This window comes from Malurus melanocephalus, unplaced genomic scaffold (assembly GCF_030028575.1).
Source record: "Malurus melanocephalus ecotype Western Australia unplaced genomic scaffold, MMel_1.1 scaffold_78, whole genome shotgun sequence".
NCBI lineage: Eukaryota > Metazoa > Chordata > Aves > Passeriformes > Maluridae > Malurus > Malurus melanocephalus.
This window is the reverse complement of record NW_026623310.1, coordinates 622,253-649,445: the sequence shown is the minus strand read 5'-3', so window position 1 is coordinate 649,445 and position 27,193 is coordinate 622,253. Positions and strand designations below refer to the sequence as shown.

At 43.1% G+C, this 27,193-nt stretch overlaps 1 protein-coding gene across 5 annotated transcripts; it reads right to left on the bottom strand.

Moving 5' to 3' along the window:
* Positions 1-803: 803 nt before the first annotated feature.
* PHF11 (PHD finger protein 11) lies at positions 804-24,894 on the bottom strand. Of its 5 annotated transcripts, none has more exons than XM_057367373.1 (12): positions 24,839-24,893; positions 20,410-20,528; positions 19,426-19,561; positions 17,673-17,780; positions 16,815-16,948; positions 13,796-13,842; positions 10,287-10,345; positions 8,716-8,782; positions 6,738-6,860; positions 5,455-5,526; positions 2,352-2,409; positions 1,546-1,683 (listed from the first exon to the last, which is right to left on the bottom strand). In XM_057367373.1, exons 3-12 carry the CDS (start codon positions 19,531-19,533, stop codon positions 1,623-1,625), a joined length of 837 nt encoding a protein of 278 aa, XP_057223356.1. In that variant the 5' UTR covers positions 19,534-19,561; positions 20,410-20,528; positions 24,839-24,893; the 3' UTR covers positions 1,546-1,622. The 5 variants fall into 5 exon arrangements, with proteins under 5 accessions (XP_057223355.1, XP_057223357.1, XP_057223356.1 ...); XM_057367376.1 differs by lacking the exon at positions 2,352-2,409 and adding an exon at positions 3,246-3,328 and having other exon boundaries at positions 1,621-1,683; positions 24,839-24,894; XM_057367375.1 differs by lacking the exons at positions 1,546-1,683; positions 2,352-2,409 and adding exons at positions 2,416-3,064; positions 3,246-3,328 and having other exon boundaries at positions 24,839-24,894.
* Between the last annotated feature and the right edge of the window lie 2,299 nt (positions 24,895-27,193).

Below are 27,193 nucleotides of genomic sequence, written 5' to 3'. Positions count from 1 at the left end.
ACATTGCAAGCTTTTGTGTTACATACAGCATCTAAGTTGTTTCATTTTAAAAACCTCATCAAAACAGCAAAGGAAACCCCAAACAAACAAAAAATAATGCCAAAACCCAACTCACTCCATACACTGAATCTTGCTGATTTCAGTGCCTGACAATATCTAATCTCTATTTCAGAAATGAGCACATTTCTTTGTAGGCACTAATTTTAGATCTCAGTGATTCAGTCTATGGATCTGATTTTTTTTATACTGTCATCCGTAAGTGCCTCTAACCCTTCAGAAGGTATGTATGGACATACTTACTATTGTGTTTAGTAACAGAACTCCTTGTTAATGCAGTTTTGTTTTAGGTGGGGTTTTTTTAGGCCCAATAGCTGTGAGTGGCACTCAAGTCTTGGACTTGGGCAGCATGTATGGGTGGTGTTTCTAGGCCCAAAGGGGCAGCAGACTTGAACTGTGTAAACAATTAAAATTACTACTATTTTGATGTATGGGGCACAGCCCATAATTCAAGAGCTTGTTTTGAATGCTGTTATTTTGTGCTTATTGATCCCTACCTTCCTACAGAACAAGCTCATGTCAGGAATTCTAAGTGGTCAGGGAGAGAGTACAGCTGTTGTAAGGGGATGTCACATATGTCATGCCAAGTGGTCTTTGCTGTCCTTAGGGCAGTGCAGCACTCTGGTGCTTTGCTCTCCAGGGAAGCGAGGGCAAGGTGAAGTATGGTCTGACAGGATTCCCCCTCCTTGGCCACATCTTGAGCAGCAGCGGGGACAGGGAGTACAACTCCACACACAGCTCTTTTAAAAAAATGTTTTATTTTGTTAGCTTAGCTTTTCTGTATTCAAACAATATTATAAAGATGAAACTAATGAAAGTTGAATCCTTTCTTAATGGAGAAAGGAAGATCCAGTCCATTGTTTTGCTCCATTTGACACTGTACATGTTCAGAGTATAATGCCCAACCGTTACTGGCCTGCTTGCAAACACTGCTGTACCACTGCTCTTACAGTAGTAACAGTTACACATTGACCAGTCCATAAAGAATAATTTGGCTTTTTAAATTAAACTCCTGTTAATAATTCAGAAGGCTTCTTAGAGTGCAAGTTCTGCTCATATGTCTTCTTTGGGAAAGCCAAAGCAGCAACATCCTTCAAATATCACTGTCTAGACCCAGACACTGAGGCAGCTACTGCCAGCCAAGAGAGAGGATTCCCACAGTTAAAGTGACTTTAACAAGTATTCTGTGGCAGCTGAAAACTCCCTTGGCTTTGAGACAAAAGTCTTCACTGGAGGGTTCTGTTGAGTTTCTGTAAAAGCTCAATATTTAGTGTATAACACTCATTCCTTTGTAAAATATGAAGATGAAGATCTGAAAACTTGAAGAACTTGAAATTATTGCAACAGTGAGGTATAAAAATGAGTGTAACACCCCATTCTTGCTTGGGTCCCTGTCTTGGGGCTGGGGMATAAGACACTGACTGGACTACTCTATGGTTTTTTATCATTAGAAAATCCTAATTACTGATAACAGCACAAAAAGGGGCTATTCAGACACTGTACTGGATGTACTGGCTGCGTTCTCTGGAGTAGGAAGGATGACTTCTTTTAAGTCCCGCAGTAGCTCAATCTTGTGATCCAGTCTTTTCCTGTTTTCCAGGAGTTCTTGAATTCTTCCATCTGTTCCTATCACAAAAAGAAATAAAAAGCTTTTATTATTGAGGGATAGAAAGATTTTGTTGTTACATGTAGCTGTTATTAATACAAAATACATTACACATTCATTAACACTGCAGAGGCTCCCAATGCTTGATTTAACCTACAATAAAACCTCTGCCTTTCTGCAGCAATGTCTGTAATCCACCTCAGTGCACACCTGGTGTCTTCACAAAGAGCTGGACTCTTTGGTGAGAAAGCCTGGTTGGTGTGTCGTAGAAAGCACAAAGCAGGAGTCACATATTCTGCCATCCATATGCTGAAATCTATAACAGCTAGTTTTRGGATAGGTTCTAAAAACAACTGCTAAAGCTCATCTGCCAGTTACGACAGGGTTAGTAGCTAAACTGATGATTTTTACATATGCTGAGATGTTTTAAATCTATTTGTGTAAGAACTCCTCCAACCATGATGTATTTTAAATCTTTAAAGATACCATCTCTGAATTACACTTCTAAAGCAAATTTACAAGCCTAGTGGATTTTAACCAATAATAAAATTAAACCTAAAAAGAGATGGTTTGGACAACTGCATTCAACAACCTGATTCTCAGAATCACAATTCAGTAGCATTTATTCTCCTGCTTCTGGCAAAACCATTATTGATTGTGTGCTGATGGGATTAACAAAGTTGTTTACCTTATTTGCAAAGCCCTGCTTGACTGCATTTCTGCTTCCCTCTGCTGCTTCCATTTYCCTAATGTCAAAGATTATTGAAGTTACTGAGAGCTCAGTAATGGGCCTGGTCAGTAATCAGAAGCATTACCACAACCTTACAGCATTAATTTTAAGTTTTAAATGAAGCACCTACTTTATTCAGTTAACAGGACATACAGAGGTGTTGGTGACCTCTGAGCAGCAAGGCTGAACAACCAATGCCTTTCTCAGTGTGTGAGAATGTTAAGAGTTCAGATTTCAGTAAGAAGAAAAAGACATTTTGTACAAACTGAACCTATATTTCCTCTTTTGGGGGAGGGAGATGTTGAAGAATGTCTCCAAAKTGGAGAAATTATCTCCAGCTGTTTACCCTGTGCCATTCAGAATTAGAAAGCCTTAACCTCTTTGAAAAAAAAGAAAAGCACTTTGACCTTTTGCCTCGTTGCATCTTCTTCATCTGTAGTCAGAAAGCACAAGAAAGCACATCACCTGCTGTCTGTGGGTGGATGTGGAAGATGATGGACATCCACACATTTTGAAATCCATTACCTACAGCTGGGTGGGGGTGTTGGAAACAGGCAACTGGAGCAATGGTGGTGCCCAATGTCCATGGAAAATTCTGGTAGCAGTTCACTGAATAGGGACCTGGTGCCCCAGCCTAGCTGTGACAGAAGAGAAGCAGGTGCACCTTCCCTCTGCAGTCAGATGACGCATATTTGAAGAAGTTGGACACATACAAGTGGAAATGGGAAAAAAAAACCCTCTTAGAGAGTATCTGGATATTAACTAATTATCAGAAATAAACAGCTCAGTTGATTAGAGCATGATGCTAATAACTCCCAGATTGCAAGTTCAATCCCCATAAGGGCCACTTACTGAAGAGTTGTACTGTGATCCTTGTGGGTCTCTTCCAACTCAGAACACTCAGTGGTCCTGTGATGATTCAGCATTTGGGAGAGCTACAGATGGAAGACACCAGACACATAGCTCAGTTTCTCTCCTGCCAAAAGGATGTGGCAGAAATAGAAGTGGCCCAGAGAAAGATGTCAGTGATGGAAATGACTGGCCAACAGAAGTGTATCCAAAGGAAAGCAGGTAACAGATTGGGAACTTTCTACTTCATACAGGCAATTGACCTATAGGGAAAGGAAATGTATTTCTGTAAAATCAGGAATGGCCGGAGGAATGARGATCTGGAATGACTGCCACAAATGCTCTGGGGCTCTCAGTTAAGGAACTGCACAACTGCTTTAAAATTAATTATCATGGCCTTTGCACAACCAAATTGCACAATTTGCTGCTACAAACCTCCTGAAGATAAATGCTGTCAAGGAGCTCAAAAGCTCCAGGCCAGAATGCTGACCAGCACAGAGGAAAGGAAAGCCCAAGTAGGATGCACAACAGAACTGAGAGCAAAATTAAAGGAAGTCACTTTTCCTTGGAGGACAGGACAAGAACCTCCCACCTAGAAATGTGAAACTGCTGCTGAGGCAACAGCATATCCCATATGGAAGSTTTTACATTTAGTTACGTTTGCAGTAAAGCTGCAAGCTGCAAARGGACTCTGGATTCCTGCATATAAAAGGGATTTTAAAAAGCCCTTTGAACAGTGACAGTTCAGAGTAGCCTTGCTGAGCTGACATGTAAGGCTTTAGAACAGCCTTCTGGATTTTTGATGATCCAAAAAAGCGACAAAAGGTAAAATGCAAAAAAAATAATTGAAGGTAAGCCATGGCAGGTGACCCAAAATCATCAGCTCGGGACACAATATTTATACTAGTTCTACTTCATTAAGTCCTTGACTTGGTATGTCACCACAGAGACAGGCTAGGTAGAGCTTCTAAGAGATTACAACAGTAACAATAACCTAAAAAAGAAGGAAAAAAGCTGGTGWTTTGCTTCCCTCTCTATAGTTTCACTTGTAATTAACATGGTTTTCATTCCTTTCTCACTGGTTCATTTCTCACTGGTTCATTTTAAGAGTGCCTCTTGGATCAGTTTTGGAACCAACCTCATTATTGACCTTGAAATTAAAAGGTGTCAGAAAAGATTGTATGGTACAGGAAGAACTGAGCTGCTTGAATTCTGGGGATTTGGAGAGGGGACAACTTGTACCCACAAGAACCACATGGTTGTGCGCACAGAGGTGCCGATATCAAGAAATTTTCCTGTAAGCTGAGAAGAGGATGAAATAATTGATGCAGCAGTGAAAGAAACAAGTGTGATCCAAGGTTGTATCACATGAGGAATTCCAAGCAGAGATGTTTTAATACCCTGAGATAAGGCACTGGAACTTGTGTCAGACAACTGCAACATCAGACACTCCAACTGCTGAAAAAGGAATTTAAATGCAAGAACAGGAGACTGAAAGGAGAAGCCTGGCTGTTTCAGTCAAGTGAAGGGGAAACAACAAACATCATCTTTACATACTGAACCTCAACATTAGCTAATTAAAACTCTTTTCACCAGAATAAATTAAAGCAAAAGTTAGAATAACTGTTGCAGAGAGAAATGGGAGCATGAGATTTGCCTGTCTGAAAAATAGCTTCAGCCTTGTTGCTCCAAGCCCGAGTTTCCATCCACACTGGTGCTACCAAGCAACTGTTCCTGCTTTTGTTTGTATTTCACTCTGGACATTCTCATCTTATTTTTCACAGTACAATTTCCCCCCAGTCAAGGTAAGTTCTGCTGGCCTTTGGCTGTAGTGTTTCAGCTGAAAGTTGACCAGCACTTGTCAGCCAACAGCAGAGCTGTAAAGCTGGCAGGCTGCTGAAGGGAGGCTGTGGAGAAGGAACTGAAATAAGCTGCAAGAGGGGAGTTCTGTTGGGGCAGAGACCCTTTGGCCTATCAAAGCTGTGGAACTGAGAGCTGTCCCCTCCTTCAAGTCAGCCAGCCAAATCTGACATACTGTTTTTCTAAAGACATAAGTAGCTATGGCTTTTATTCAGCTGTTTATATAACATTGAGAAAAAAAAAGTTCATTGGAATTTTCATTTTAAATGACTGTTCTATCAAAATTCTCATTAGAATAACTTCAATGCCAAACCCTAACCAGCTGCTCCTCTGACAGCTTTTCTGCACATACCTGAGTGAATATTTGTCAGTATATTTTCAAACAGTCCACAGTCAAACAGTGCCATCACTGTCTCTTCATACTCTGAGGGAAGAGATAATTTTATGTAATACTACCAAGTAAAAGTTTACAGAGCCCTACATTAGAAGTACCACAAAACAATAATTATTTTCCATAATACTGCTTGAGGTTTTAAGGTATCTTCTTTCTCATATAACCTATAGTGAGAAAGAAGGATCAAGTTATCAACTGTACTTTCTTTTCAGTTTCATAGAGAAAATTATTCTCTTTTGGGTCTGCACCACATGAACAGTCCATTTAAAGAAGAGCAATATACTTTAGTCATATTTCACTTCACTATGCCAGGACTGTGTGATGGCAGGGCTGGCTGTACCAGCTTCTGACAGATCACGTGTGGGACTGAGCTATCTATGTTAGCTGTTAAGAAACATCCAAGAATTATACCTCCATTTCACACCTAAGGCTTCTGGTGAAGCAAAACAGAGTTCAACTGACCATTAACGCACAACTGCTCATGAGGAAGACTTACCCAGGTGGGATATTCACTTCCCATGCACATGCTTCAGTTACTTTGCATGAAATAGTGTTCTTCATGCAAAGGTATTACTCCTAACTTTATAAAACTCAGAGGATAACTGGAGAGGGAGGTTCCAATTTTTTTTTAAACTGTATGGTGGACAGAGCAACATTAGATTGGAATTCTTCAACAACTAAGTGCTTCATACAAGCTGATAAACCAATAAAAGCCCCAAACAGACACTAACAGCTGACAGTACAGTTGTAACAAAGCATCCAAAGTCTTAAAATGTACATATTTAGGGATTTCCACTCGGAAGAGTGTGCTGATATTAACAGACAGCTGATCCCTCTGTGAAGCTGCAAGAGCAACACAGATTTATGACCTAAATAAAACCTGGTTCTCTTCAGGACCTCTCTGTTCTTCAGTATCTGGAAGAAGAGGCTGGACTGAAACTCCTWTGCTTATGTCAACAGGTAAAAGGTGGCTTCAAAAATTCAAATCAGAAAGTCTCACTAGAGATGCTGAGTTGGCAGCTCTTACGTAATTTTAAGAAGTTCCTTGGAACTTCCATTTTAACGGTCATTTAAAAGGGAAGGTCATTCTCAACCTCCTACACAGCTACAGAAATAAGACAAGGCGGAGTTATTCAGCACCATAGTATCATCAGGAAGGTGGCCCAGGGCAAAATGCCTGGGATTCAGATCCGCACCCCTGCGCTGACAGCAAAGTCCCCACGTGTCTCCCAGAAACATACCTGTTTCTGAAGTGTTGTCATCCATCAGTTTTTCCTGTGCCAGGTGAAGTGTGTCCAGCATTTCTTCGAATATGTCATCCAGAAGCCCAGCTTGTTTACACTTCCTAACAAAGTCTATTTGAACTGTTAAAACACAAAACCACTTTCATACAGATCTCATCTGTAAAGTAGGTTTTGCTCCCTCTCACCAAAAATTAAAATTTTGGCCAAAGCCCTTCCTCCAGTAACAAATACTTCTGAAAATCTCTGGCTCCTCCAGCCACCAACACAGTCCTTTTCAGTGGGAAGGAAAAAGTCATCAGGCAAATGTAAGCACTGTGCTGGGTGTAAAATTCCCTAAGTTCTAGATTTGGCTTCATTTATCAAAAGCAAACAGCTCCACAACTCTAAATGTGCCATTCCTAAAGCCTCATGATACCCCCTAATACAGGAAAACAAGTGATTTGTCTTGCTTCCTTTTCCATGAATCCTTAGGACCACACCACAGACCAAGCAGGCTAAAGGACAGAAAATAGTGTAAAAAATAAAACAGTGTTGGATTTGGTAAAAATTGAAGCTACTTTTACTCCAAGTGATCCAAGCAACTAAACTGATTACAGCCCATTTTATAGACCTACTTTTCCAGATTTAGATTGATAGGGAAATAACCATTTTTCTTCATCTCAGAGCAGCAGGTCAGTGACAAGTTTTAGCAAGATCAATGTAGTYGGCTATTCAAAAGGGAAGAGGTATTGGACAGCTCACAGGAGTCTGCCAGTCTCCATTAAAAACTGTAACATTTTACTGGAGACATTTATGAGGAAAGAAATGCCATCTCATTTACATGAGATGTTCTAGGAGTATTTCGCAATTCTTTATAGCTTTCCTGTTCTTTACAGTGGTAGCGAAATTTAGAAAAAAAACACTAGGCAGACACACTACTATGCCCATAGACTAAACAATGTCCATAGAGAGGTGAATAAACACCATTAGTGCCTTCCAAACTTCCAAGTGACATTTGAGCCCCAAAAAGCAACTGCAGCAGGGTAACATGAAAATTGCAGCACTGAAGGATAGGTCTTACAATCCATCGCACTGTTGTAATACCATATTTATGCACTAGAACACTACATTGTGTAAAGTACCCTCTGTACTTCCAGGCTTAAAAAGATAAGATGTGCTGCCCCCTCCTCAGAGCATCTCCTCCAGGTAGGACTGCACCCCTCTCCTGCAAGAGGGGCTCAGCACAAGGAGACCGAGGGTGAAGGAGGACTGATTCCCTTTTAAATTTAACTGTAACTGATACGGAGAAGGGGCATCAGGCAGAGGCACCCCTGCTTGCAGGAGACAGAGTTGAATGCAGCAGCCAGCCAGAGTGGGAACATTCCCACCTGAATCACCAGCTCACATCACACAGCAGGTCCCACTCAGCCAAACCACAGGCTGCACAGTTATTAAAACCTGCACACCCTGCAAATCAGACTTCTGCTGCCACACCAGAGCTTGGAGAGCCACTCCTCTCAGGAGAATTATAAAGATATATGCGCAGCACAGCGTGTGCTACCAGCCATTTCCAAGCTCTGTACTTCAAAATAACCCATCACAGAACCTGTTCGTTGCTCCATGAAGTTGTTACCAAATGTCCAAAATATCAAAAAAAGGCTCCTTAACACTAAAGTTCTGTTAAAGAGGGCATCATCTATCCAGGCCTGAGGTCCAGTGGGGTATACTCCTAACCTTACATGGACATGTGATTCTACAAATGTGTTGCTTATACACACTCGCTGTATAAATATTACAATTTTGCCATTACCATAAAGCCCACCCCATGCTCACTTGTACATTGTTTCCTCTACCACTGCATTGAGCCAGAAATCTTCTTATGTTCCCACTATCCTTGCTGGAGGACCAGTGTTTGCATGCCTTTTTTCTCTGTGGAAAGTTTCACAGGCATAATAAAAACTGAACCAACCCTTTTGGTATCAAAAGTGAGTCTCACCTTTATGCCTGTTGTTTTTTCTTTTAAGTATTCGTAAATCATTTTCTTCTGCTGTCTCTTCTGTACTCTAAGAAAATAAAAACAATGTATTTTTACATCATGCTGACTTTTACTGCCATTCTTAATATCATACTTCTGTCCTAGCAGAGAGAGAAAAAGCAGTCCACAATTCTGTGAATACAGTCAACTTCTCTGCATGGATAACAATATTCCTCTACAGAAGCCCCATTTTGAAAATGGAAGCAAAAACTGYTTCAATGCAAAAATGCTTTAAGAAAAACCCAGCATTTGGGACATCACCCTCCTTATTCACTGCATTTGTAAATAGCAGAGAAGTTAACAAATGCCTACTGGGAACTCCCAGGGCAAATGACGTTTAGTTCCCTAGACCTGATGTAATATTAGGAAGGATTTGGGGCAAAAGGGGGCAGGTATTTTTATTTTTTTTTTGACAGGATGCAACCATTCCCTCGTGTTCCATGTCATACCACAGCACTACAAGTAATTCTGAAGCTCTGTCACAGAATTCCACCAGAGTGAAAATGCAYTGCTTACACAATGGTAAACAATTTATTCCACAACGATAAATCCTGGAGCCCCTCAGCTTTTTATTTATAGTGTTTGTATTGGTTTCTGAGATTGCTGCCATGGGAGAGCATCAGGAACAGAACAATACTCTGGGTAAGTGTTCAAATGAATTTCAGTTACAATACCAGGACTGTACTTGTATTTACCGCTGACAAATTCTGTGAGACAAATACCACGCCCTTATGACAGTACAACGTAAAACATGCARAGGTCATTCACATCCCCTCATGTGACCTCCCTTTAATCTCAAGACCTGGGAAAGGCAGATTTTTTTTTCCCCAAGGAAAACTGGATGCCAATTCCTGTAGGAAAGAGAAATCCCAACCCCTCCAAATATCAAAGGAAATTCCCATGCATGCTTCTGTAGAGCCACCTCGAAATTTAAAATAAACTGTATTTACAGGTTTTCTAACAACAGCCTGTAAAACAATTGTCCCTGCAACCAGCAGGATGTTTGATAGCTCCAGACCCAAGGGAAGGCCACCTTCATCAGCAGAGCCAAGAACTGTCTGATCTGCAATGAAAGTCTGTCACATTTACCATGAGCAGGCTCACAAACAAGAAAGTGAAGGTTTAAAAAGCCAGGGGACTCATCAAAAGCAGTGYTTCATGGAAACCTGGAAGTTTCATGTCAAGCCCTAAGCAAATATGAGGGGTGCAGTACTTCCAAAGAAAACCAGTCCCAAAGGGGAGCTCTTTCTGTTCATGCCAAGATCACAGCCACCAGGTCAGCCTGGTTTGGATGTTCCTGCTGCCTTGTGCTGCATTAGCYGAGGGCAGCGCTGGCTCTGCCTGCAGCAGCTCCAAGTGCAAACAGGTTTAGTTTGACTGAATGGCAAGATCCAAACAAGGCGGCTGTAAAGGACAAGTAAGCTGCTTCTGGGAGGAAGGCTCTTTCTGAACAYTGTCTGAATAATTCAATAAATGAGTCCTTTGCTGTAGCAGATGTGGGTCCCCTGTTTTAGAACAAAATGCAGAATTACCATTTCTTCTGTGATGGTAGGAGATGGCAATGTATACCTTCTTTTTTTGTTAGCTCCATCTAGGAATGAAGAAACAAAGTAACAAAATTAACAACCTCAGATGGACCATCACACATAATTCAAATTCCTTCTTTTCCTGAAAAGCTACACAAGTGAGACCTTTTGGGTAGCAAGGCAAGAGTATGTTTCAGCTTCCCCAAACACCTGATATTTCAGCAGAATTCACRTTTTTTTTCCATTTAAGAAAATTACAAATGCAAACCAATAGGAAAAAGTGCAAATTACTGTAGCATTAGGATATAATTTAATCTTTTAAACTCAGTAGATTTTTAATTGTGGAAGAGTGAATTTATTCCTCCTGGCAGCCRCACTATGTCTAGGTGGTAAAAATCGTTTGATTTCTTTTGCAAACAATTCTTATTTATGCTAATATACCCTCAAAACTAAGACTATATTAAGCATAATTTTAGGTGTCTAAGAGACATACAAATGGCATTAGGTTTTTCATCATTAGAAGGACCGTCCTTAAAAAACTCCAGAGGCCATTTGACTTGTCAGTTTAATATTATTTAACCTACAAAGTATTTTTAATGATGTGATCCAAGATCTCTGAAAAATTATCTGCTTTCAATGTGTTCTTTCCATCAGCATGCATCAGCCTCTTRCCACCATCATGGCAGTTTTTGGAAACAGCTACAGCATCACAAGCAGAGAAGGGTAACTCTGGCAAGGAAGACACGGCAGGAGCAGAGTCCAGCCATCCACCAAAACCTGAATGTTTAAAGTACAGTGGGGTTGTATGTTCCCTTCCCTGTTTAACTCCAGAACCTTTGGTCAGCACTTAGGCCTTTCCTGTTAGAAATTATCCTGTCAAGAGGAATGAAGAGCCACTGTTGTACAAGAAGGCTGTTGAAATAAGGTTCGGCTTTGGGCACTGGTGCYATACATTTGCATTTTTCATGGCCTGAAAGAAAATTAATCTCTCATTTAATACAAAATAAACCAGTAAGGCCTAATCTGGGGCAGTCCAGGAGACACTGCTATAGGTACAAAGTGTTCCTTGCTGGTACAAAGTGCAGCATGCTATCTTTGACATGTGATGGGGTTTTCTCAGCTCTTCGTGATATTTGCTTTAACAATGCCTTATACAAGGGCACAATCTGAAGAGCAGCCCAACTCCTCCCACCCTGCCCTGTGTTTGCTGCCCTCCTGTATTTGTCAGCCTTCACTCTGTCCACCCAACTTTTCCCTTTAGAAGAGGTTGGAGCCTGTTTCCAAGTCCAAGCTGCTCTCCCATCCTTACTGCACAGAGCTGCAAGCAGAATTCTTGACCTCTAAGGCACCTTGTGCCGTTCCAATCACACAGCAGAGCAATGACATTTCAATGACAGCACAAGAATATTGTATGTACCAAGAACAAGGGGATCTTCCTTGACCCCATTTTCTCCAAACTACTGGGGAAAACAGTCCTGGAGAGGCAGCTCCTGCTCCCATACAACCAGCACGGCTCAGCCTGACCCAGAGGAACAACTATGTCACTTCATCCACGCTGGATACTGAAAGTCAAAACTACTCTGTAGCCACAGCACTTCCATTCAAGCCTGCCTCAGTCCCTGCCTTGTGTGGAGCTGCAGACACCTGCAGTGTCCCCTGCCTGCCCAGACAGCCCAGGAGTGGGGAAGACAAGAGTACCTGTCCTTCAGCCTCCTCACCAGCTGATACCCCTGGCTATTCCAAGTGCCACCTGTGCATCCAAGAGCTACTAAGAAGCAAGAGACATTGGGCTTAGGGAATTGAATGTCTTTTAACCAACTCTCTCAGCTGCTCCCCATTTCCCAGGGTACAGCTACTCCCAGGAGGCAAGAGAAGCTCATTCGGGAGCCAAGGCAGACACTGCCAGCAGAATCCATTTACCCCTCATAACAAGAGGGTCTCTAAATTAAGTGCCTCTGGAAGAACTCCTCTAGGGGAAAACTCTCTTCTCAGGGAACATTGTATATGCAACATTGAAGACAAGGAAACCATCCAGTACCGAGAGAAGACTACAAGAAAGCCAGAAAATGACCAGAGCATGTAGTAACAGGACAAAGGGAGATGGCTTCAGACTGAACAACAGGCTTAGGTTAGATATTAGGAAGAAATCCTCTATTGTGAGGGTGGTGACGCTGTAGAACAGTTTGTCCAAAGAAGTTACAGATGTCCCTTCTGAGAAAGTGATCTTCACCAGGTGGGACAGGGAAACTTTGGGAACCTGGTYGAGTGGAAGGTGTCCCTGCCCAGGCAAGGGGGGTGGAACTATATCATCTTCAAAGTCCCTTCCAACCGAAACCACTCTGTAATTCAGCCTCGTAAGATTTAAGCCCTCCTTACGAACAATGCCTTAATATCATCTCATACTGGAAACAAAGCAATCCTGGTCCTCTTCAGTACTTGGGCAGGAGACACGTTGGACCCTGGGCAGACCCAACAGACTGACAACCATTAAACCACAGAAATCAAATTAATTTTTAAAAGGGAAGGGAGGTCAGGACTCAGAACTATGGATAAGTAAAAAGGAAAGCTACTAAGTAAGCTAAGAGGATGCATTTGGTTAGTGAACCACAGCAAAAAAGCAGACCTCATGACTAAAATCATGAAGCCCCAATCCTCATGATTAAAATCTTAAATAATCACCTAATTCACCACTTAAGTGTCATCAGGGTGGAGCAAGACTCTGTCAAGAAGAATTAGCCAAAATTTGCTAGACTGCAGTGGGTGCACATCACTATCAGCCTAAGTGCTCACAGTTCAACTGAGCTTAACTTGAAAGTAAAGGTCAGTCTAGGACCCACTTCACTGTGAACAGATGTATGCATTAAGCTAACAAAATCCAACTTTGATTGGTTAATTCAGTGATTACTGAAATACTTTTGAATCAACAAGGACCACAGCTGCCAAATGAAGCTGCATTTCCGTAGCACAGGAAGCTATTTTTGAACAGGGGGTGCATAACCCCTTTGTTACAATTAAAAAGCTCTTTGGGATCCTTCAGGATGAAAGGCCCTATTTTAAAAACTACTGCACGGAATACAGAAGATGCAAATGTAATGTCTGCATAACTACAGATAAAACCCCAAGGTGACTTGTCCTGTAACAGCCCTCTCCTTGCTAACCAAGTGCAAACTTGTGTGGGGCTGTCCTGTCTCACATGGATTTTACAAGCTGCTTGGGCCTACCTACCCCAAGAGAGTAAGAATAGTTCCAAGAAGGATTGGGTCCATGGTAGTTTGGGTTTTCAGGGAGATTTGGGGAGGATTAAATTTAAGCTTTTCCTACTTCAAAAAACCTTCTTGATTTCTGTGCATATATGTAGATCTTCACCAAACCATTCCTGCAAGATTAGAAATCCACCACTCAACATGAAGGTGGTAATATTTATCTTCAATATGAAGATATGACATTCAAATGAATGACTGACTCTAGGATGCAAACTTTTAAAACAAATTAATGAAGTCATTAAAGAAACTCACCATAGTTATTGGTCCTATTCCCTGGGTCATGTTTTGAGCAGAACACTCTAAAATTTAAGTTCAATTTCAAGAGAAAGAGAAAAAGTATTAATAAATATGCAGTGTTATGTTGACTGATTTTAAAATGTATTTTCCCCTCTTTTCACTGAACATTAACTGAAAGGTAGTTTTAAAAAGTCAGGATTTTTGTTCAGTATTGCCCACCTCAGAAAGCACCTGCTTTAAAGTCACATGTACACACAAGCTTGTATCTGTACTTTTAGAGCCTCAGTGGACTCTCAGCTCTGAATGATCAGTTTCAGCAGTTCACTGTGTTTGAGCCTGCCCAGTGTTCTGACTCTGAGCCAGACACATTTCATGTGGTGTGGCGATCTTGTGTCAGAGACAGTTACTGAAATGAGATTAACAATCCCAAGGTGAAATGCCACAATACTGACACTGCTTGACCATAGCTGCTGCCCCCTCACCCTGCCCCACGCCGGCCAGCAACYTCCTCAGACACATCTGCTCACCAGTCACCTTCAATTTCTCAGCCCTGCAGGATGCACTGGGGCAGAGCCACTAGACACCATCACACACAGTACCAGTCACGGGGCTGGAGATCTTTGTGCCCTTCCCTCCCACTGCCATGTGCTTGCTCATGGATGGTCCCCAAAGCAAGKAGGGCACCATATGTGAGTTCCAGGCCATTAGTTCCTTAAAGACTTCAGTACATACGACATGGGAATATTTTCACTGCTTCTAGGAGAGGAATTCCTTGGAAGAGGGGAAATGCAACAAATTTATCAGGAAAGGTTCCTTATCTTCTGGATACAATAATGTGTAGAAAACACGAACCACCTTTACAATATGCCTTTCTTACAGAAGGATCCCAAGTCACTTTTTAAGCAAAAATGCCTTGTCAGGAGCATTGGTTTAGTCGATCTCTTCCTTACAAATCTATTTGCAAAGACTACTGCTCAAGTATTTGAAAGCAATTGTTAAAGGGAACTGCATTACTAGGACATTTTCTAATCATTGTCATTCTTTCATTTTAACAAAAATAGAAGCACTTCCCTTAGAAATGCAGTATGCCTCCTTGATGAGCCAAACTTTTTTTGCATAAAATGCATCTTGATACACAAAAAATCAGATTTAGGTAGGCCTAACAATGCAATCAGAAAGCTAAGTAATGGAGATACCTTATTTACATCCCTAAATTTCTATACTGCCCTTTGCAGAATGTTTTTTGTTCTTCCCCTCCCTTTAATTCTAGTCTTTCCCAGTTAAAAACAGCCCATCCTAAGCACAAGAATATCATATACGGAACAGACAATATATTTGATTACTCAGGCCACTTTATTTGGAAGCACTTCCCCACTGTCATTTTTGCAAGACAGCAGTACAAATTGCACTTACTTCTTCACCTCTACTCTTACTGGCCACTTCCACAGCAGTGTATGCTTTCTCTTTTTATTCTGCTCTATTTGTTTTGATGATCACTACTCATCATCACAACGATGGCAACTCAGAATTTAAAAACACCAGCTCTGCCTCTCTTGAAGGAATTCTCTCTCTGGATGTGCTTTTCAGTATGTTGTATTTCACCACAAAAATGTGCAGGGGCAGTCATCCACCTCCACTGCTTTTCAAGTCTACTCTCCAATAATTTCAGACTAGCTTTTTTTGCTTTATTTATGCCACTGCTACTGTGCAGAAGTCTTTAGGTTCAAATTCTTGAAAGCTGTCCTGCTACCTTTCCCTAATCCAGTCCTTTCCTAGCTCTTCAGTATAAGTTGCTATARACTAGTTTCCTAGGCTACTAGTGCCACACAGTGACTTAAAACAAGGCATTTTTACAGGTCCCTCTTCCAAATCTCAAGAGTCACTAGCTCCACAAAACCACCAAACCAAATTGTATATGCAATCACTTCTTTACAAGTTTGTATCTAGACTGCAGCCAGGCCCACTTATTTTTCAACATCTTGAGTTCAAGTCTTCTTGAGCCTGAGTTATCCATTCCAAGGGTATAAGATGAAAGCCATTTATCCTGTGATCATAGAAAGTTTCCATCTTCCCAGCTGCACTCTTTCAGGAGCTTTGCAGATACCCAAAGATTTTACAAGCATCAACTAAATATCCCATCCTCCCTGTACAGCTGGGCTTACAGCCTTGCAGAGATGCATTCATTTCAGATGGAGAGCACGGGTGAACCAGCCAGGAGGGCACATCTTGACAGAAAAGCACCCATCTTCCACTGCTACCAAGGACTGCACTAGTCCACCCTTTTCTGAAACAAGTAGTGATTAGATGATCCCCAAATTAATCTAAGATTAACATGGCCTGTGATCTCCTGGCCTTGCACAGAAATGAGATCAGAGCTTTTCTGCATCTTAGACTTCACTATAACTTCACCATTTCAAAAGGTCCCTGAAACCYCTTCATCTGTATCCTCCAAACAACTTGTTCCATCTGTCAAGGCAATGAAGGCAGCCCAAGGGCAATGAACACCAGGACTACCATAATCAGGACAGAAAATTTACTAAGAATCCATTTGTATTAATGCTAGCAACATACTTGAAATACAAGGTCTTTGGTGGGAACCAAAGTTCTTTGCTAGCATAGGAGGGAAAATTTACCCGAATTTGCCTAATGTGAGCAGACCTAGACGTGCTAGAACCTGCTTTGTGCTCAGAAYGCATTTATTGAAGCTTCTGAATCAAGCAAATACTAGGAATTTGAATGACATTAATAAAAATCTTGATCCTTGAAGATTAGCTAGAGAGGCAGGACTGACTTCCTCAGTTTTGGCCTAGTAATCTTCCAGGTATGTTACAGACTCAAATACCAAAGATTCCCTCCCACTGCAGTGAAGTTTTCCTGTGAAATGAAAACACTTCTCCCACAGAGGATCAAGCATCACTTTAAGAGAGGATAACTWATTTCCTTCCCTAAAAACCCTTTAAAACCCACACAATGAAGTCCCTCTTGCTGACACCCCCCAGATGCTGGCAATAACAGAAGACTTTTGGTGAGGTACCGGTAGACCCCGTTGACTTGGTCCGTTTCCACGGCTGCGTCGTCACAGAGAGCGCAGAARAAGTGGTAGCTCCTGCGGCATGCGCGCTCCTCACAGCCCACCGTGGCCCCCTTCTTGCGGCAGAAGTTGCACACCTACAACAGGAGGGGGTTCACCAGGTAAACATCACAGGCAGCTACTCCAAATCCTGCCAGACAAGGCAAATGCCATCCCGGTATTTCATTGCAAGTCATCTCTGTGTAATTYATCAGGCAATTTCACTCCAGCAAACTCCTACCTATATGTCATGATTTCAGCCACCATTTTGCTATCTTACCTCTATTTCATACTGATTAATTTGTGAAATGAGACAAAGAGCCACGTGGAGGGCACTACGCAACTTTCCCAAATCGTGTCAATATTAATTTGTMTTAGTGTTTGTATTTATGTTTTTTAAGCTAACTTCATAACTCCTCCCCAGGATGTAGGGGAGGAGTGCAGCTGAAGACAAAGGCAATTGAAAAAAACCCTCATATAAATAACTTTACTTCTACTAAAGTCAGAAGGTATTTCCCTTTACAATTATGGATTGCATTCTTTTGTTTCAGACATTGGCTTAGTTCTTTACCAAATCTCATGAAACTTTGACTAAGGACATAAAGGCTAGAAAAAACCCACCTGCATTTTAATAGAGAATGAACTAAATTTCACCACATCAAACATCAAGTCAACGACTAACACTAAATCTGTAATTTCCCWAATCTTAGTAGATCAGAAGGACTGGCTACTTCACTGCATTTTTTTAAAGTTCAGAACAGGCCAAACAACCTTCAATACTACAAGACAGGACTAACAGCAGATTGAGAAACATCCCCTTACCAGCCGCTTTCCTCTCCTGAGCTCTTTCAACACTGATGCCACATCAAACCTTATTTCCAGGTTTTCTGGGTTATGATCTTCAGATTCCACAAATCCTGAGGAAAATAACTAAAGACAAAAGAGACAATTTGAAGAAATAAGAGTGACACAGTCACCAGAAAAGACGAGGAGCACATTTTTTCTTCTTCCACTTGCCCTGCCGAAGGAGGTTGATTTATCTCTGCACTAAGAGGTTTCACSTACACTGAACATTTAAGCTACACAGAATATTTAAGCTGTGCTTAAATATTTCTGCAGTCAAAAGAAGTTCCTCCTTCTACACAGGAGATCTCACGTAACTTGAAGGCAAGCTAAGGAAAGATAATAAGGTGAGAATGTTAACTTATTAARAAACATGAATGAAGAAAATCGGAAATTCCAGGGTGTCCAGAGTAAAGATGAGAAGCTCTTCAGACAACAGATTTCCACACCTTGGACAGCTTGTTATGCACTTAGTTGTTCAGACCTACAGCTGGAGGCAACTTTTCTCTGTAATAAGATTTCCATATAGCCCAGGGCTGACAACAGTTGACTGCAGAAGAARAACAGAAACATTGTACGCATCCAGGAAGAAACCCACAAAAAATGTATACATGAACACTCAGGCCACTTGAATTCCCACAGAGCAGCTAAGCCATGACAATGAGTGAGGAAGGGGAAGTTCTTGGCAACTACTTCCTGAGCATTATACGTAGCTCATTCCAAACAAAAGGGAGCTACCCTTTCATCAACTGACAGGCACAGTTTGTCTGCTCAGAAGACAAAACCCAAACAGCGCAAAGAAACCTAAGGCAGAGAAATGAATAAAGTTGCTGGAAGGATAAAGGAAAAAAAAAAAAAGAAAAGAAAAATAAAAGAGAGAAAAAAAATTAACATTGGAGCTACATTAAAGCCTTAATGAAACTTGTTTCAAACAAAACATCCAAGGAATGCTGTAAAAGGTATCAAATGTTTGCGAAACATTACGATAAAAAAATAACCAATCAAAAAAAGGTATTGGAAAAATAAAGATGCACACATAAAAATTGCGAGAATAAGAAGGCTGGAACAGTGACAATCAGAAAGCTGACTAGCAGCAATCTTCCGCTCTAAATGACCCTCAGCTATATTCCCCCTCTGCTGAAGGGAGAATACAGCAGCTGTAATTGATTCTGCACACGAAGGACCAGATCCACCAAGATTCCAGAATAAAGGGGAGGCAAAAAGAGTAGAAAGACTGCAGCATGCTTACAGCTTCACAGATATTTTTATATAATCAACTTTTGATGGTTTTATTCCTGATTTTAAATAAGGCACAGACTGGAAAGTTTTTTAACCATTATATATCAATTGATGTAGATATTTTCCTGCAAAGGTTTAAGTACACAACTTTCWGTGGTCTGAGAAGCCTCATCCAGTTTAGTGTCTCGAGAAGACCTGTTCATATTGCTAGGCTGTATGTGCATCTAGGACCACTGATCAGCAAAAGGTACACATGAAAATACCACAAATCAACAGCTCCAGCTGTGCAGACATGTCCTCTCCCACTCCAAGATCCTGGTCAAGCCCTGTGGCTTTTCATAGCTTTTCGATCTAATATAAAGGTGCTGGTTTGAGTAAGCAGCCTTTCAATTCAGACATCACTACAAAGTCAAAAACAGACAAGCAATGGAAACTTCCCTCTTATCCCTTCTTCTCCATTCCTCTACAGTACCAACAAACTAAAGGCACTCACCAGACAATCTCGATGAGCTGCAATATCTCCCTCTGTGGCGACATACATTACCGAGCCAGCCTCCCCTTCTGAACAAAATGCACATGTTCTTCTCACCATCTTCGCCATTATCCAGAAAGCACCTAGAGMAGGAAAACTGGAACAAAACACAAAGCAATTCACAACTACCACAGACCAGGCAGGACAGAGAAACACAGACCCTGCCAACACTTGCCCTCTAACTGCTCCTTCACCTATGTCCCCTGAACCTTGGTGCTTTGCTCCTCCAGTAACAATACCAGCAGAATAGGAAAGCCCACTCTTGGCACAGCAGTGGGACAGATCCCAAGTGCTCCAATGATTAGAGCAGAGAGAGTGGTTTATCTCCCCTTGGAAAGTCACTCAAGTCATAAGGARTAACACAGGAGTGTTCAAGCTTGCTTGACAATATCTGCTCCAACAACAGATCCAAGAGCAGTCCAGCAAGTCATGTCCTAAGGTGTGAAATTCCTTTTTTTTGGAGGAGGGCAATCATTATGGCAGTGTTTCCTCAAGCTACTGCTGCTACATGTGGCTCTGCAAGTCAACAAAGGAGAGAAAAACAGCTGTCCCAAGCTTTGCCAGTGCCTTCCAGGAGTTCACAGAAAACAAGGAAGAAGAAGGATGCAAAGTARTGTGGAGAGGCCTGCAAGTAAATTGGGGCAGAAGAACAAATTATGAGAGATTCAAACATTCTCTCTCAACAAAGTGAAGCMCTAATAGGACTGATACAGAATTTTCCCTTAGCCCTGAAATTTGCCCCAGGGACACTTGTTATCTTTTTCTTGCCATATCTACCCAAGTCGTAATTGTTCTTCACAGTCTTTATCCTCCAGCAGCTGCAAAATTTTGAGGCCAGCTCTTATTTCACAAAATAGTCTGAAGTGTTTCTGGACAAGCCTTTACACACATCCCCCACTAACAGTTTAGAGCATCACTCCACAACATTCACAGCAGAAGTTTTACTTGGTCTGTGGTTTTTGTGCAARTCCACAGCAGAAATCTTCAACAACTTCCCACTCCTACAAGGTGTGATACTCCAAACTATCCTCTGCTGGAGACGTCACCTCTGACAGCACAAACTCCTGTACAAGGGGGAAGAAAAATCTGCGTTTATTTTCAAGAAATAAGATCAGGAGTTAAATTATTCTAGTGAGAGGTAGTAAGGTCTAAGTACAAAACATGCAGGAAATCTCATAGTCCAGCAAATTCTGCAACCTTTTTCTGGCTTCCAACAAACTGTTTTCATTAAGTTCCCCTCTCCCTTGCACAAAACAGACTGAGTAGCCCCATGTGAAAACATCACCAGAGCAGAAGGGGATTTTTATATGATTTCTCCCCTTTGGCTCATGCTACTGATAATTTATTTAATCACAAGTCACTAAGCCTTTGCACACATCTAGAGGTTTTTTCCCCTCTGCCCTTCTATGTCTTGCAAGCAAGGCAGGATAGAAACTGATTTCCAATATCCATATACACAGTGACCATCGTATCAGTCTCAGAATTTGACCATTAAATAAATATGACAGAAACAAACAGAAATACAAAGACCTATTAGGAATAGGAAAAAAAAAAAAACAAACAGAAAGAAATTAAAAAGTAAAATGAACTTAAGAGTTTGAATGGTCTAAAATACTGGGAAAGCTCTCTGCAGCAAGCCAATACCTGGAACTGATGCAGACACATAGACCCTGCTGAGGCCCTGTCAGAGGACTCAGCTCAAGGAATTTTGGAAGGAAGGGCCTGAAGGTGGAGTCTACAGTTCCCAGTACYCTTACAGGCTCCAGAGAAATCCTGGTGCTGATGAAGAAGAGAAGATACTTGGTCAAGTTCAGCCTCAGGGTTACTCCAGCACATTTGTAGAAATCCTGAAGCAGTRGATTCCTCTGTGCAGAAGCAGCCAGCCTGTACCCACTGCCCCATTCAGCTCCATATCCTGTCTCCCTTTAGTGGGTTGACCCTGGCTAGATGTCAGGCACACCCCTAAAGCCACTCTATCACTCCCACTCCATAAGTGGACTGAGAAAGAAAATATAACAAAGGTTCATGGGTTGAGATAAGGACAGGGAGAGGTCTCTCACTAAATACCATCCCAGGCAAAACAGACTCAGTTTGGGGATAACTAATTTAATTTATTACTAACAAAATCAGAGCAGGATAATGAGAAATAAAATAAATTTTAAAACCACCTCGCTTTCACCCCTACCTCCTTTCCAGACTCCATCTCTTTCCCCCAAGAGGCACAGGGAGATGGGGAATGTGGATTATGGTCAGTTCATCACTTGTTCCTGACATGCTCAGGGARTAAAGTCCTTCTCCTGCTCCAGTGTGGGGTCCCTCCCACAGGAGACAGCTCTCCACAAATTTCTCTGACCTGAGTCCATCCCACGAACAATAGTTCTGCATGAACTGCTCCCACACAGTTCACTCTCCAATGGGGTGCAGTCCTTCAGGCACAGTCTGCTCCAATATGRGCCCCCCACACAAGGTCACAAGTCCTACCAAGAAACCTGCTCCAGCATGGGCTCCTTTCTCCATGGGTCTGCAGGTCCCTGCCAGAACCCTGCTCCAGCATGGGCCTCCCAAGGGGTCACAGCMTCCTCTCAGGCATCCACCTGCTSCAGCGGATGTGGGTTTCCTCCACAGGCTGCAGGTGGATCTCTGCATCCCTGCGGTCCTCCATGGGCTGCCGTGGCAYAACTGCCTCACCACGGTCTGCACCAGGGGCTGCAGGGGAATCTCTGCTCTGGCTCCTGGAGCACCTCCTGCCTCTCCTTCTGCACTGACCTTGGTGTGTACAGTCGCTCCTCTCACATATTCTGACCCCACTCTTCTCTGGCTACAATTTTATCTGACCAAAAACTTTTTTTTCTTTCCTTTTTAAACACGGTGTAACAGACTTGTCACTATCCTTTCTGATGGGCCCAGCCTTGGCCAGAGGAGGGTCTGTCCTAGAATCAGCTGGCACTGTCTCTGCCAGACATGGGGGAAGCTTCTGGCAGCTTCTCACAGCAGCTGCCCCTGCAGCCCTCCTGCCACCCAAATCTGGCCATGCAAACCCAACAGACCCCCACACGTGCATGTGCTCTTCCTAAGTTTTCTGCTACAGAGTACTACCAATGAGGATACAGCGCTAAACAGAGCAATGGATCTGGCTGGCTGCTCCTACGCAAGAAGGGAGAGGCTAAGGGTAGGTTTCCAGTTTCACACTTTAATTACATTTCATCTGAACAATGCCTTGCTTTTGCAGGGCTTAAGCCTGCCACTCAGGAATTCCAGTTGACACCCCTGGATCTGTCTGAAAAGGCAAGAAGTCCTGGCTCCTTACTCCACTCTTTCAGTAGTACTCATGACAGCATTGCTCTGTTACTATTTCTCCTAATGTCTCTTTTTCAGTTTGAGGAATCTGAAACTATTTAGCTGTTCTTTGTACAGAAGCTGGTCTGCAGTTCTTATCATCCCTCTATCCCTCATCTACTCCTCACTCAAAGGGGAGCAAACAACKCCCTACACTACAACTCCTTACACTACAAAGTCACACCATCACTCTGTATTTTTCTTTTATCCGTAATAATTCCTACTGTTTTGATCCCATTTTAGACTGCTTCTGAGAGCAAAGCTGACACTTTCACAGAACTATGAGTGAAAGCACAAAGCAATGAAGAAGACACAAAGCTTAACATGCAATAAGGCCCATGGTGATCAGAGCAGATATGGAAATCTGGTAGAGGGCTTGTGGTTTGTGCTGCCATGGCTTTGGGGAGGAATGTGAGGCTGTGGGAGCTGTGTGCTCTTGTTCTTTCCCTTGTTGACMAAGGAATGTTTTGCACCAACTACACCTCCTGGGTATTCTGTGTGTGACAACAAAAGAAGGTACAAAAATACCCTGATTCGTACCCAGTTGGGAGTGAGAATTCGACACAAAAATCATAGGGACATAGCCATGGGTTTSTCCTCCTGTCCTCCCCCTGCCAGAAGGGATGCCTTTCAGTAAGACTCACATATTTGTCACAGAATCAGTTAGGTTGGAAAAGACCTCTGAGATCCTCAAGCCCAATCAATGACCGAACATCACTCTGTCAACTAGACCAATACAACAGAGTATCCCCAGATCTCTTTCTTGAGTGGCATCAGAAAGAAGGGATGGCATCAGCATTATGGTTGTTGCTCTGACAGATCCATCACCTTCCACTTATCAATGCTGGATTTTAACCTGCTGTTTTACAGTCAATCCCTTGCAAGTCTTTCTGCAACCCTTCGTTTCCACTGTCACAACCATGGGAAGACTGGGAGTCCAGGGGGACTAATTCAGTTGTAAGAGTTGGGGGCTCTTCTGGTGTCCTCCACTCATGACAGAGCAAATGAAGCTTCAAAACACAAGACAGAGTGGCAGCTGAGAGAAAGGAAAGCCAGTGCACCTCGCTGCATTTCCTAGAAGCAGGTCTGTTGGTTTTGGTTTGGTTTTTTTTCCCCAACAATGACAAAAGGGAAGAAAATGGGAAAGGAAACAGAAAGTAAAAAGAGATAAGAAGGGTGCTGGCAAGAGCACAGGGTTTGCACCACTTCAAAATTCTGCAATCTTGCTGAAACATTAGCAGTTTGTCTAAGTACTTCCTCTCCAGTCCTGAAAGCATTATTGCGTATAAATATACATTTTTTACACAGGAGGAAGCTAAGGCACAGAATCTCATTTACATATCCATAGAGGGGTAATGAAAAGAACCCAAGTCCCCTGACTTCCAGCATGCTATTGAAACCCACTGCCCCAGCTCCTGCTCTGCTCTCCTCTTCCTTCCAGCGCAGTGCAGGATTGGATCTATGGAAGTAGGAAGAAAGAAAGAAATCACACAGCTGTCACCCTGCTCTCACCGCGTCCCTCATTTGAGCTTTGTGGGGAAAGAAGTACGGCTGGAGATACTATGGCTGGTCATCAACTACATTCCCCTCCCCACCCTCCCCAAGTCATTACAGAACAAACACACTCAGATTTTGCAAGGAACCAGAACAAACAGAGCTGTGTTTCTGATCACCTTTCACTTGTGACCGTCTCGTTCCAACCCCCCAGCCGTGGGCAGGGCACCTTTCACATGACCGGGTTGCTCAGAGCTCCATCCAACCTGGCCTTGAACACCGCCAAGGATGAGACATCCACAGCTTTTCTGGGTGTGCCAGTGCCTCACCACTCTCACAAAYAAAGAATTTCTTCCCCATACCTAATCGGGCCTCCCGGTGCCGCCTCACGGGCCCCGCTCGCCCCCTCCGCTCTGCCCGCGCCCCGGCAGGATCCATTCACTGACACTGCGGGGAGAGCGGGGGTGTGTGACGAGCGCTGAGGAGGCGCCGACCCCGCGCGCTCCCCGCTCCCCCCGCCCCGCATACCCGCGGTAGCACTTACCGTCCGCTCGCGGCCCGGCCCGCCCCGCCTGAGCCGTCACTCCCGCCGCCCCCTCCCCCGCCCTCAACTGTCCCGCGCCAAAGTGAGCGTGCCCAGCCGGGGCACGGAGCATGCGCTGTGGCACGCGCCGATGCTCAGCCCCGCGCACCCGCACGGCACTGATTGGCTGCGGGGAACGCACGCCGCCGAGGTACCCGTCACGTGACGAGGGCGTGCCGGAATGAAGAAGCGGATACCTGGGTTCGATATCTTCGCCAGGCACTGCTGCGGGCCGGCATCGGGCGGGCATTTACCGAGGGCTTTCACCGTGGGAAATGCGATTATCATGTGTCCCCCCTCCCCCCACAGCCCCGTGTTCACTTATCTCAGAATCACAGAAATACTGTTCAACCTGAAACTCCCCTAGTGCAGCTTCCTGTCACTTGTTGCCGGGGAGAAGAGGCCGACCCCGTCCTGGCTAAACCTTCATTTCAGGTCGTTGTACAGAGCGCTAAGATGAGCCTCCTTTTCTCCAGGSTAAACACCACGATCTCCCTCAACTGCTCCTCATAGGATTTGTGCTCCTGACCCTTCCCCAGCTCCACTGCCCTTCTCTGGACATGSTCCACCACCTCAGTGTCTGGTCTCAATTCCTTCCTGAATTGAGGGGCCCAAAAACTGAACGCAGGATTTGAGGTGTGGCCTCACAAAGATGGAGTACAGGGGTGCAATCACTGCCCTGGTCCTGCTGACCACACTATTGCTGATACAGGATACTATTGGCTTTCTTGGTCGTGGGCACACTGCTGGCTCATGTTCAGCTGCTGTTGACCAGCACTCCCAGGTCCTTTAATGCTGGGCCATTTTCCAGACACTCTACCCCCAGTCTGTAGCACCGTATGGGGCTGTTGTGACCCAAGTGCAGGATGTGGCATGCTTGAATCTCCCCCACCAAGCTCACCACCCATGTTCTGGTTCATCAGAAGGGCACACCAAAGACAACATGCAGCTCTTAAAATCAGTTCCCTTTACCAGCTAGATCAGCTTTGGCTTTTCAGTGCTGCTGGCATCATTCCAGCTGGTTTCCAAAATTCCTTTGCACCTGTCCAGATGCAGCATATCAGAGCTAAGATCAACCCCTGTGTCCAGGCTTGAAATTAGATTATATCTATTAGCCAAATGCTAACACACAATTCCAGTTCCCAGATCTATTACCTTGATGATGCTCAAACAAGTCAACCTGATTCAAGCACACACAAGTGCCTAACTCTTAAACTAGTAAAATCTTCCTAACAGAGGTCTGTTCTTCAAAACAGAAAAAAAATTCTCTCTGGAGGAAAATGAGCTCCAAAAAAAGAGCTCCCTTCCGATCTCTTCTTCCAAATTATGGAAGCTATGGCTTGCTACCAAGCCACACAGTTTGGCTGAAATACACAGAGCTAGAAATTTATGCTTTTTGTGATTTTTTTTTACCAAAAAAAAGTTAATGAGTTAATTTGCTCCAATCCAGTTTCTTCTATACCTATGCTGTAAGTGATCTTCAGCTGTTTTTGCATTTGTATGCTTGTCTTGGGCACTAATATTTATTTCCATGGGGCCCTTATACATACTCATATCCCTACTATCCCTCTGTTAGGATCATCTTGCTCACTGTCCTGCTCACATAATGCATGGCTGGATGACACCATTCCATAGGAACAAGGTAGTACCCTGAAAGAGCCAAGATTGGTTTCAAAGTTCCCCTCTATTCATCCACTGTTGCAAATTCCATGCTCCTCTGCACGTCAGTAGTAATTGACTTCAAGGCATCTCCAGAGCTATGATTCACATCTCAATGCAACTAATCCCATCATGCACTCTTTGTTTTTGATACTCCCTACAGGYTGATGAGATGATGATGAATGTGTCTTTCCACAGATGCTTTTGAGTACTTCACTTGGAATATCTTGAGTTTTTCCATAAGTGCTTAGTGCTTTAACACACTGCTCTGCTAAAGCACAGGTGACATGAGAGACTGTGGCTCAGAAATAACCTCATCTGCGAGCTGTGACAAGCAGAGGAAGACAGCAGAGCAGAGAGCAAGCTCAGGTGAGCACCCCTGCRGCCATTACCTGCCGAGGATACTTGCAAGACACACGCAGCAGAACCTGTTCTAGTGATACTACAGAAGCTGGCAGAAATCACACCTTGTAAGATGATTTTGCTTATGCATAGGTGTGGTGGCGCATTTTTTTAAACATTAGGTCTGTTTTCCTGCATCAAGAAACAGAGCTTTTCCTTACCAGCCCAGTATCATTAATTCCTATCACTGATCTGGGAAATACAATCAACAGCAGTAAAATGTGCCTCCCCCCCTGCCCTGATGCTTTAACAACA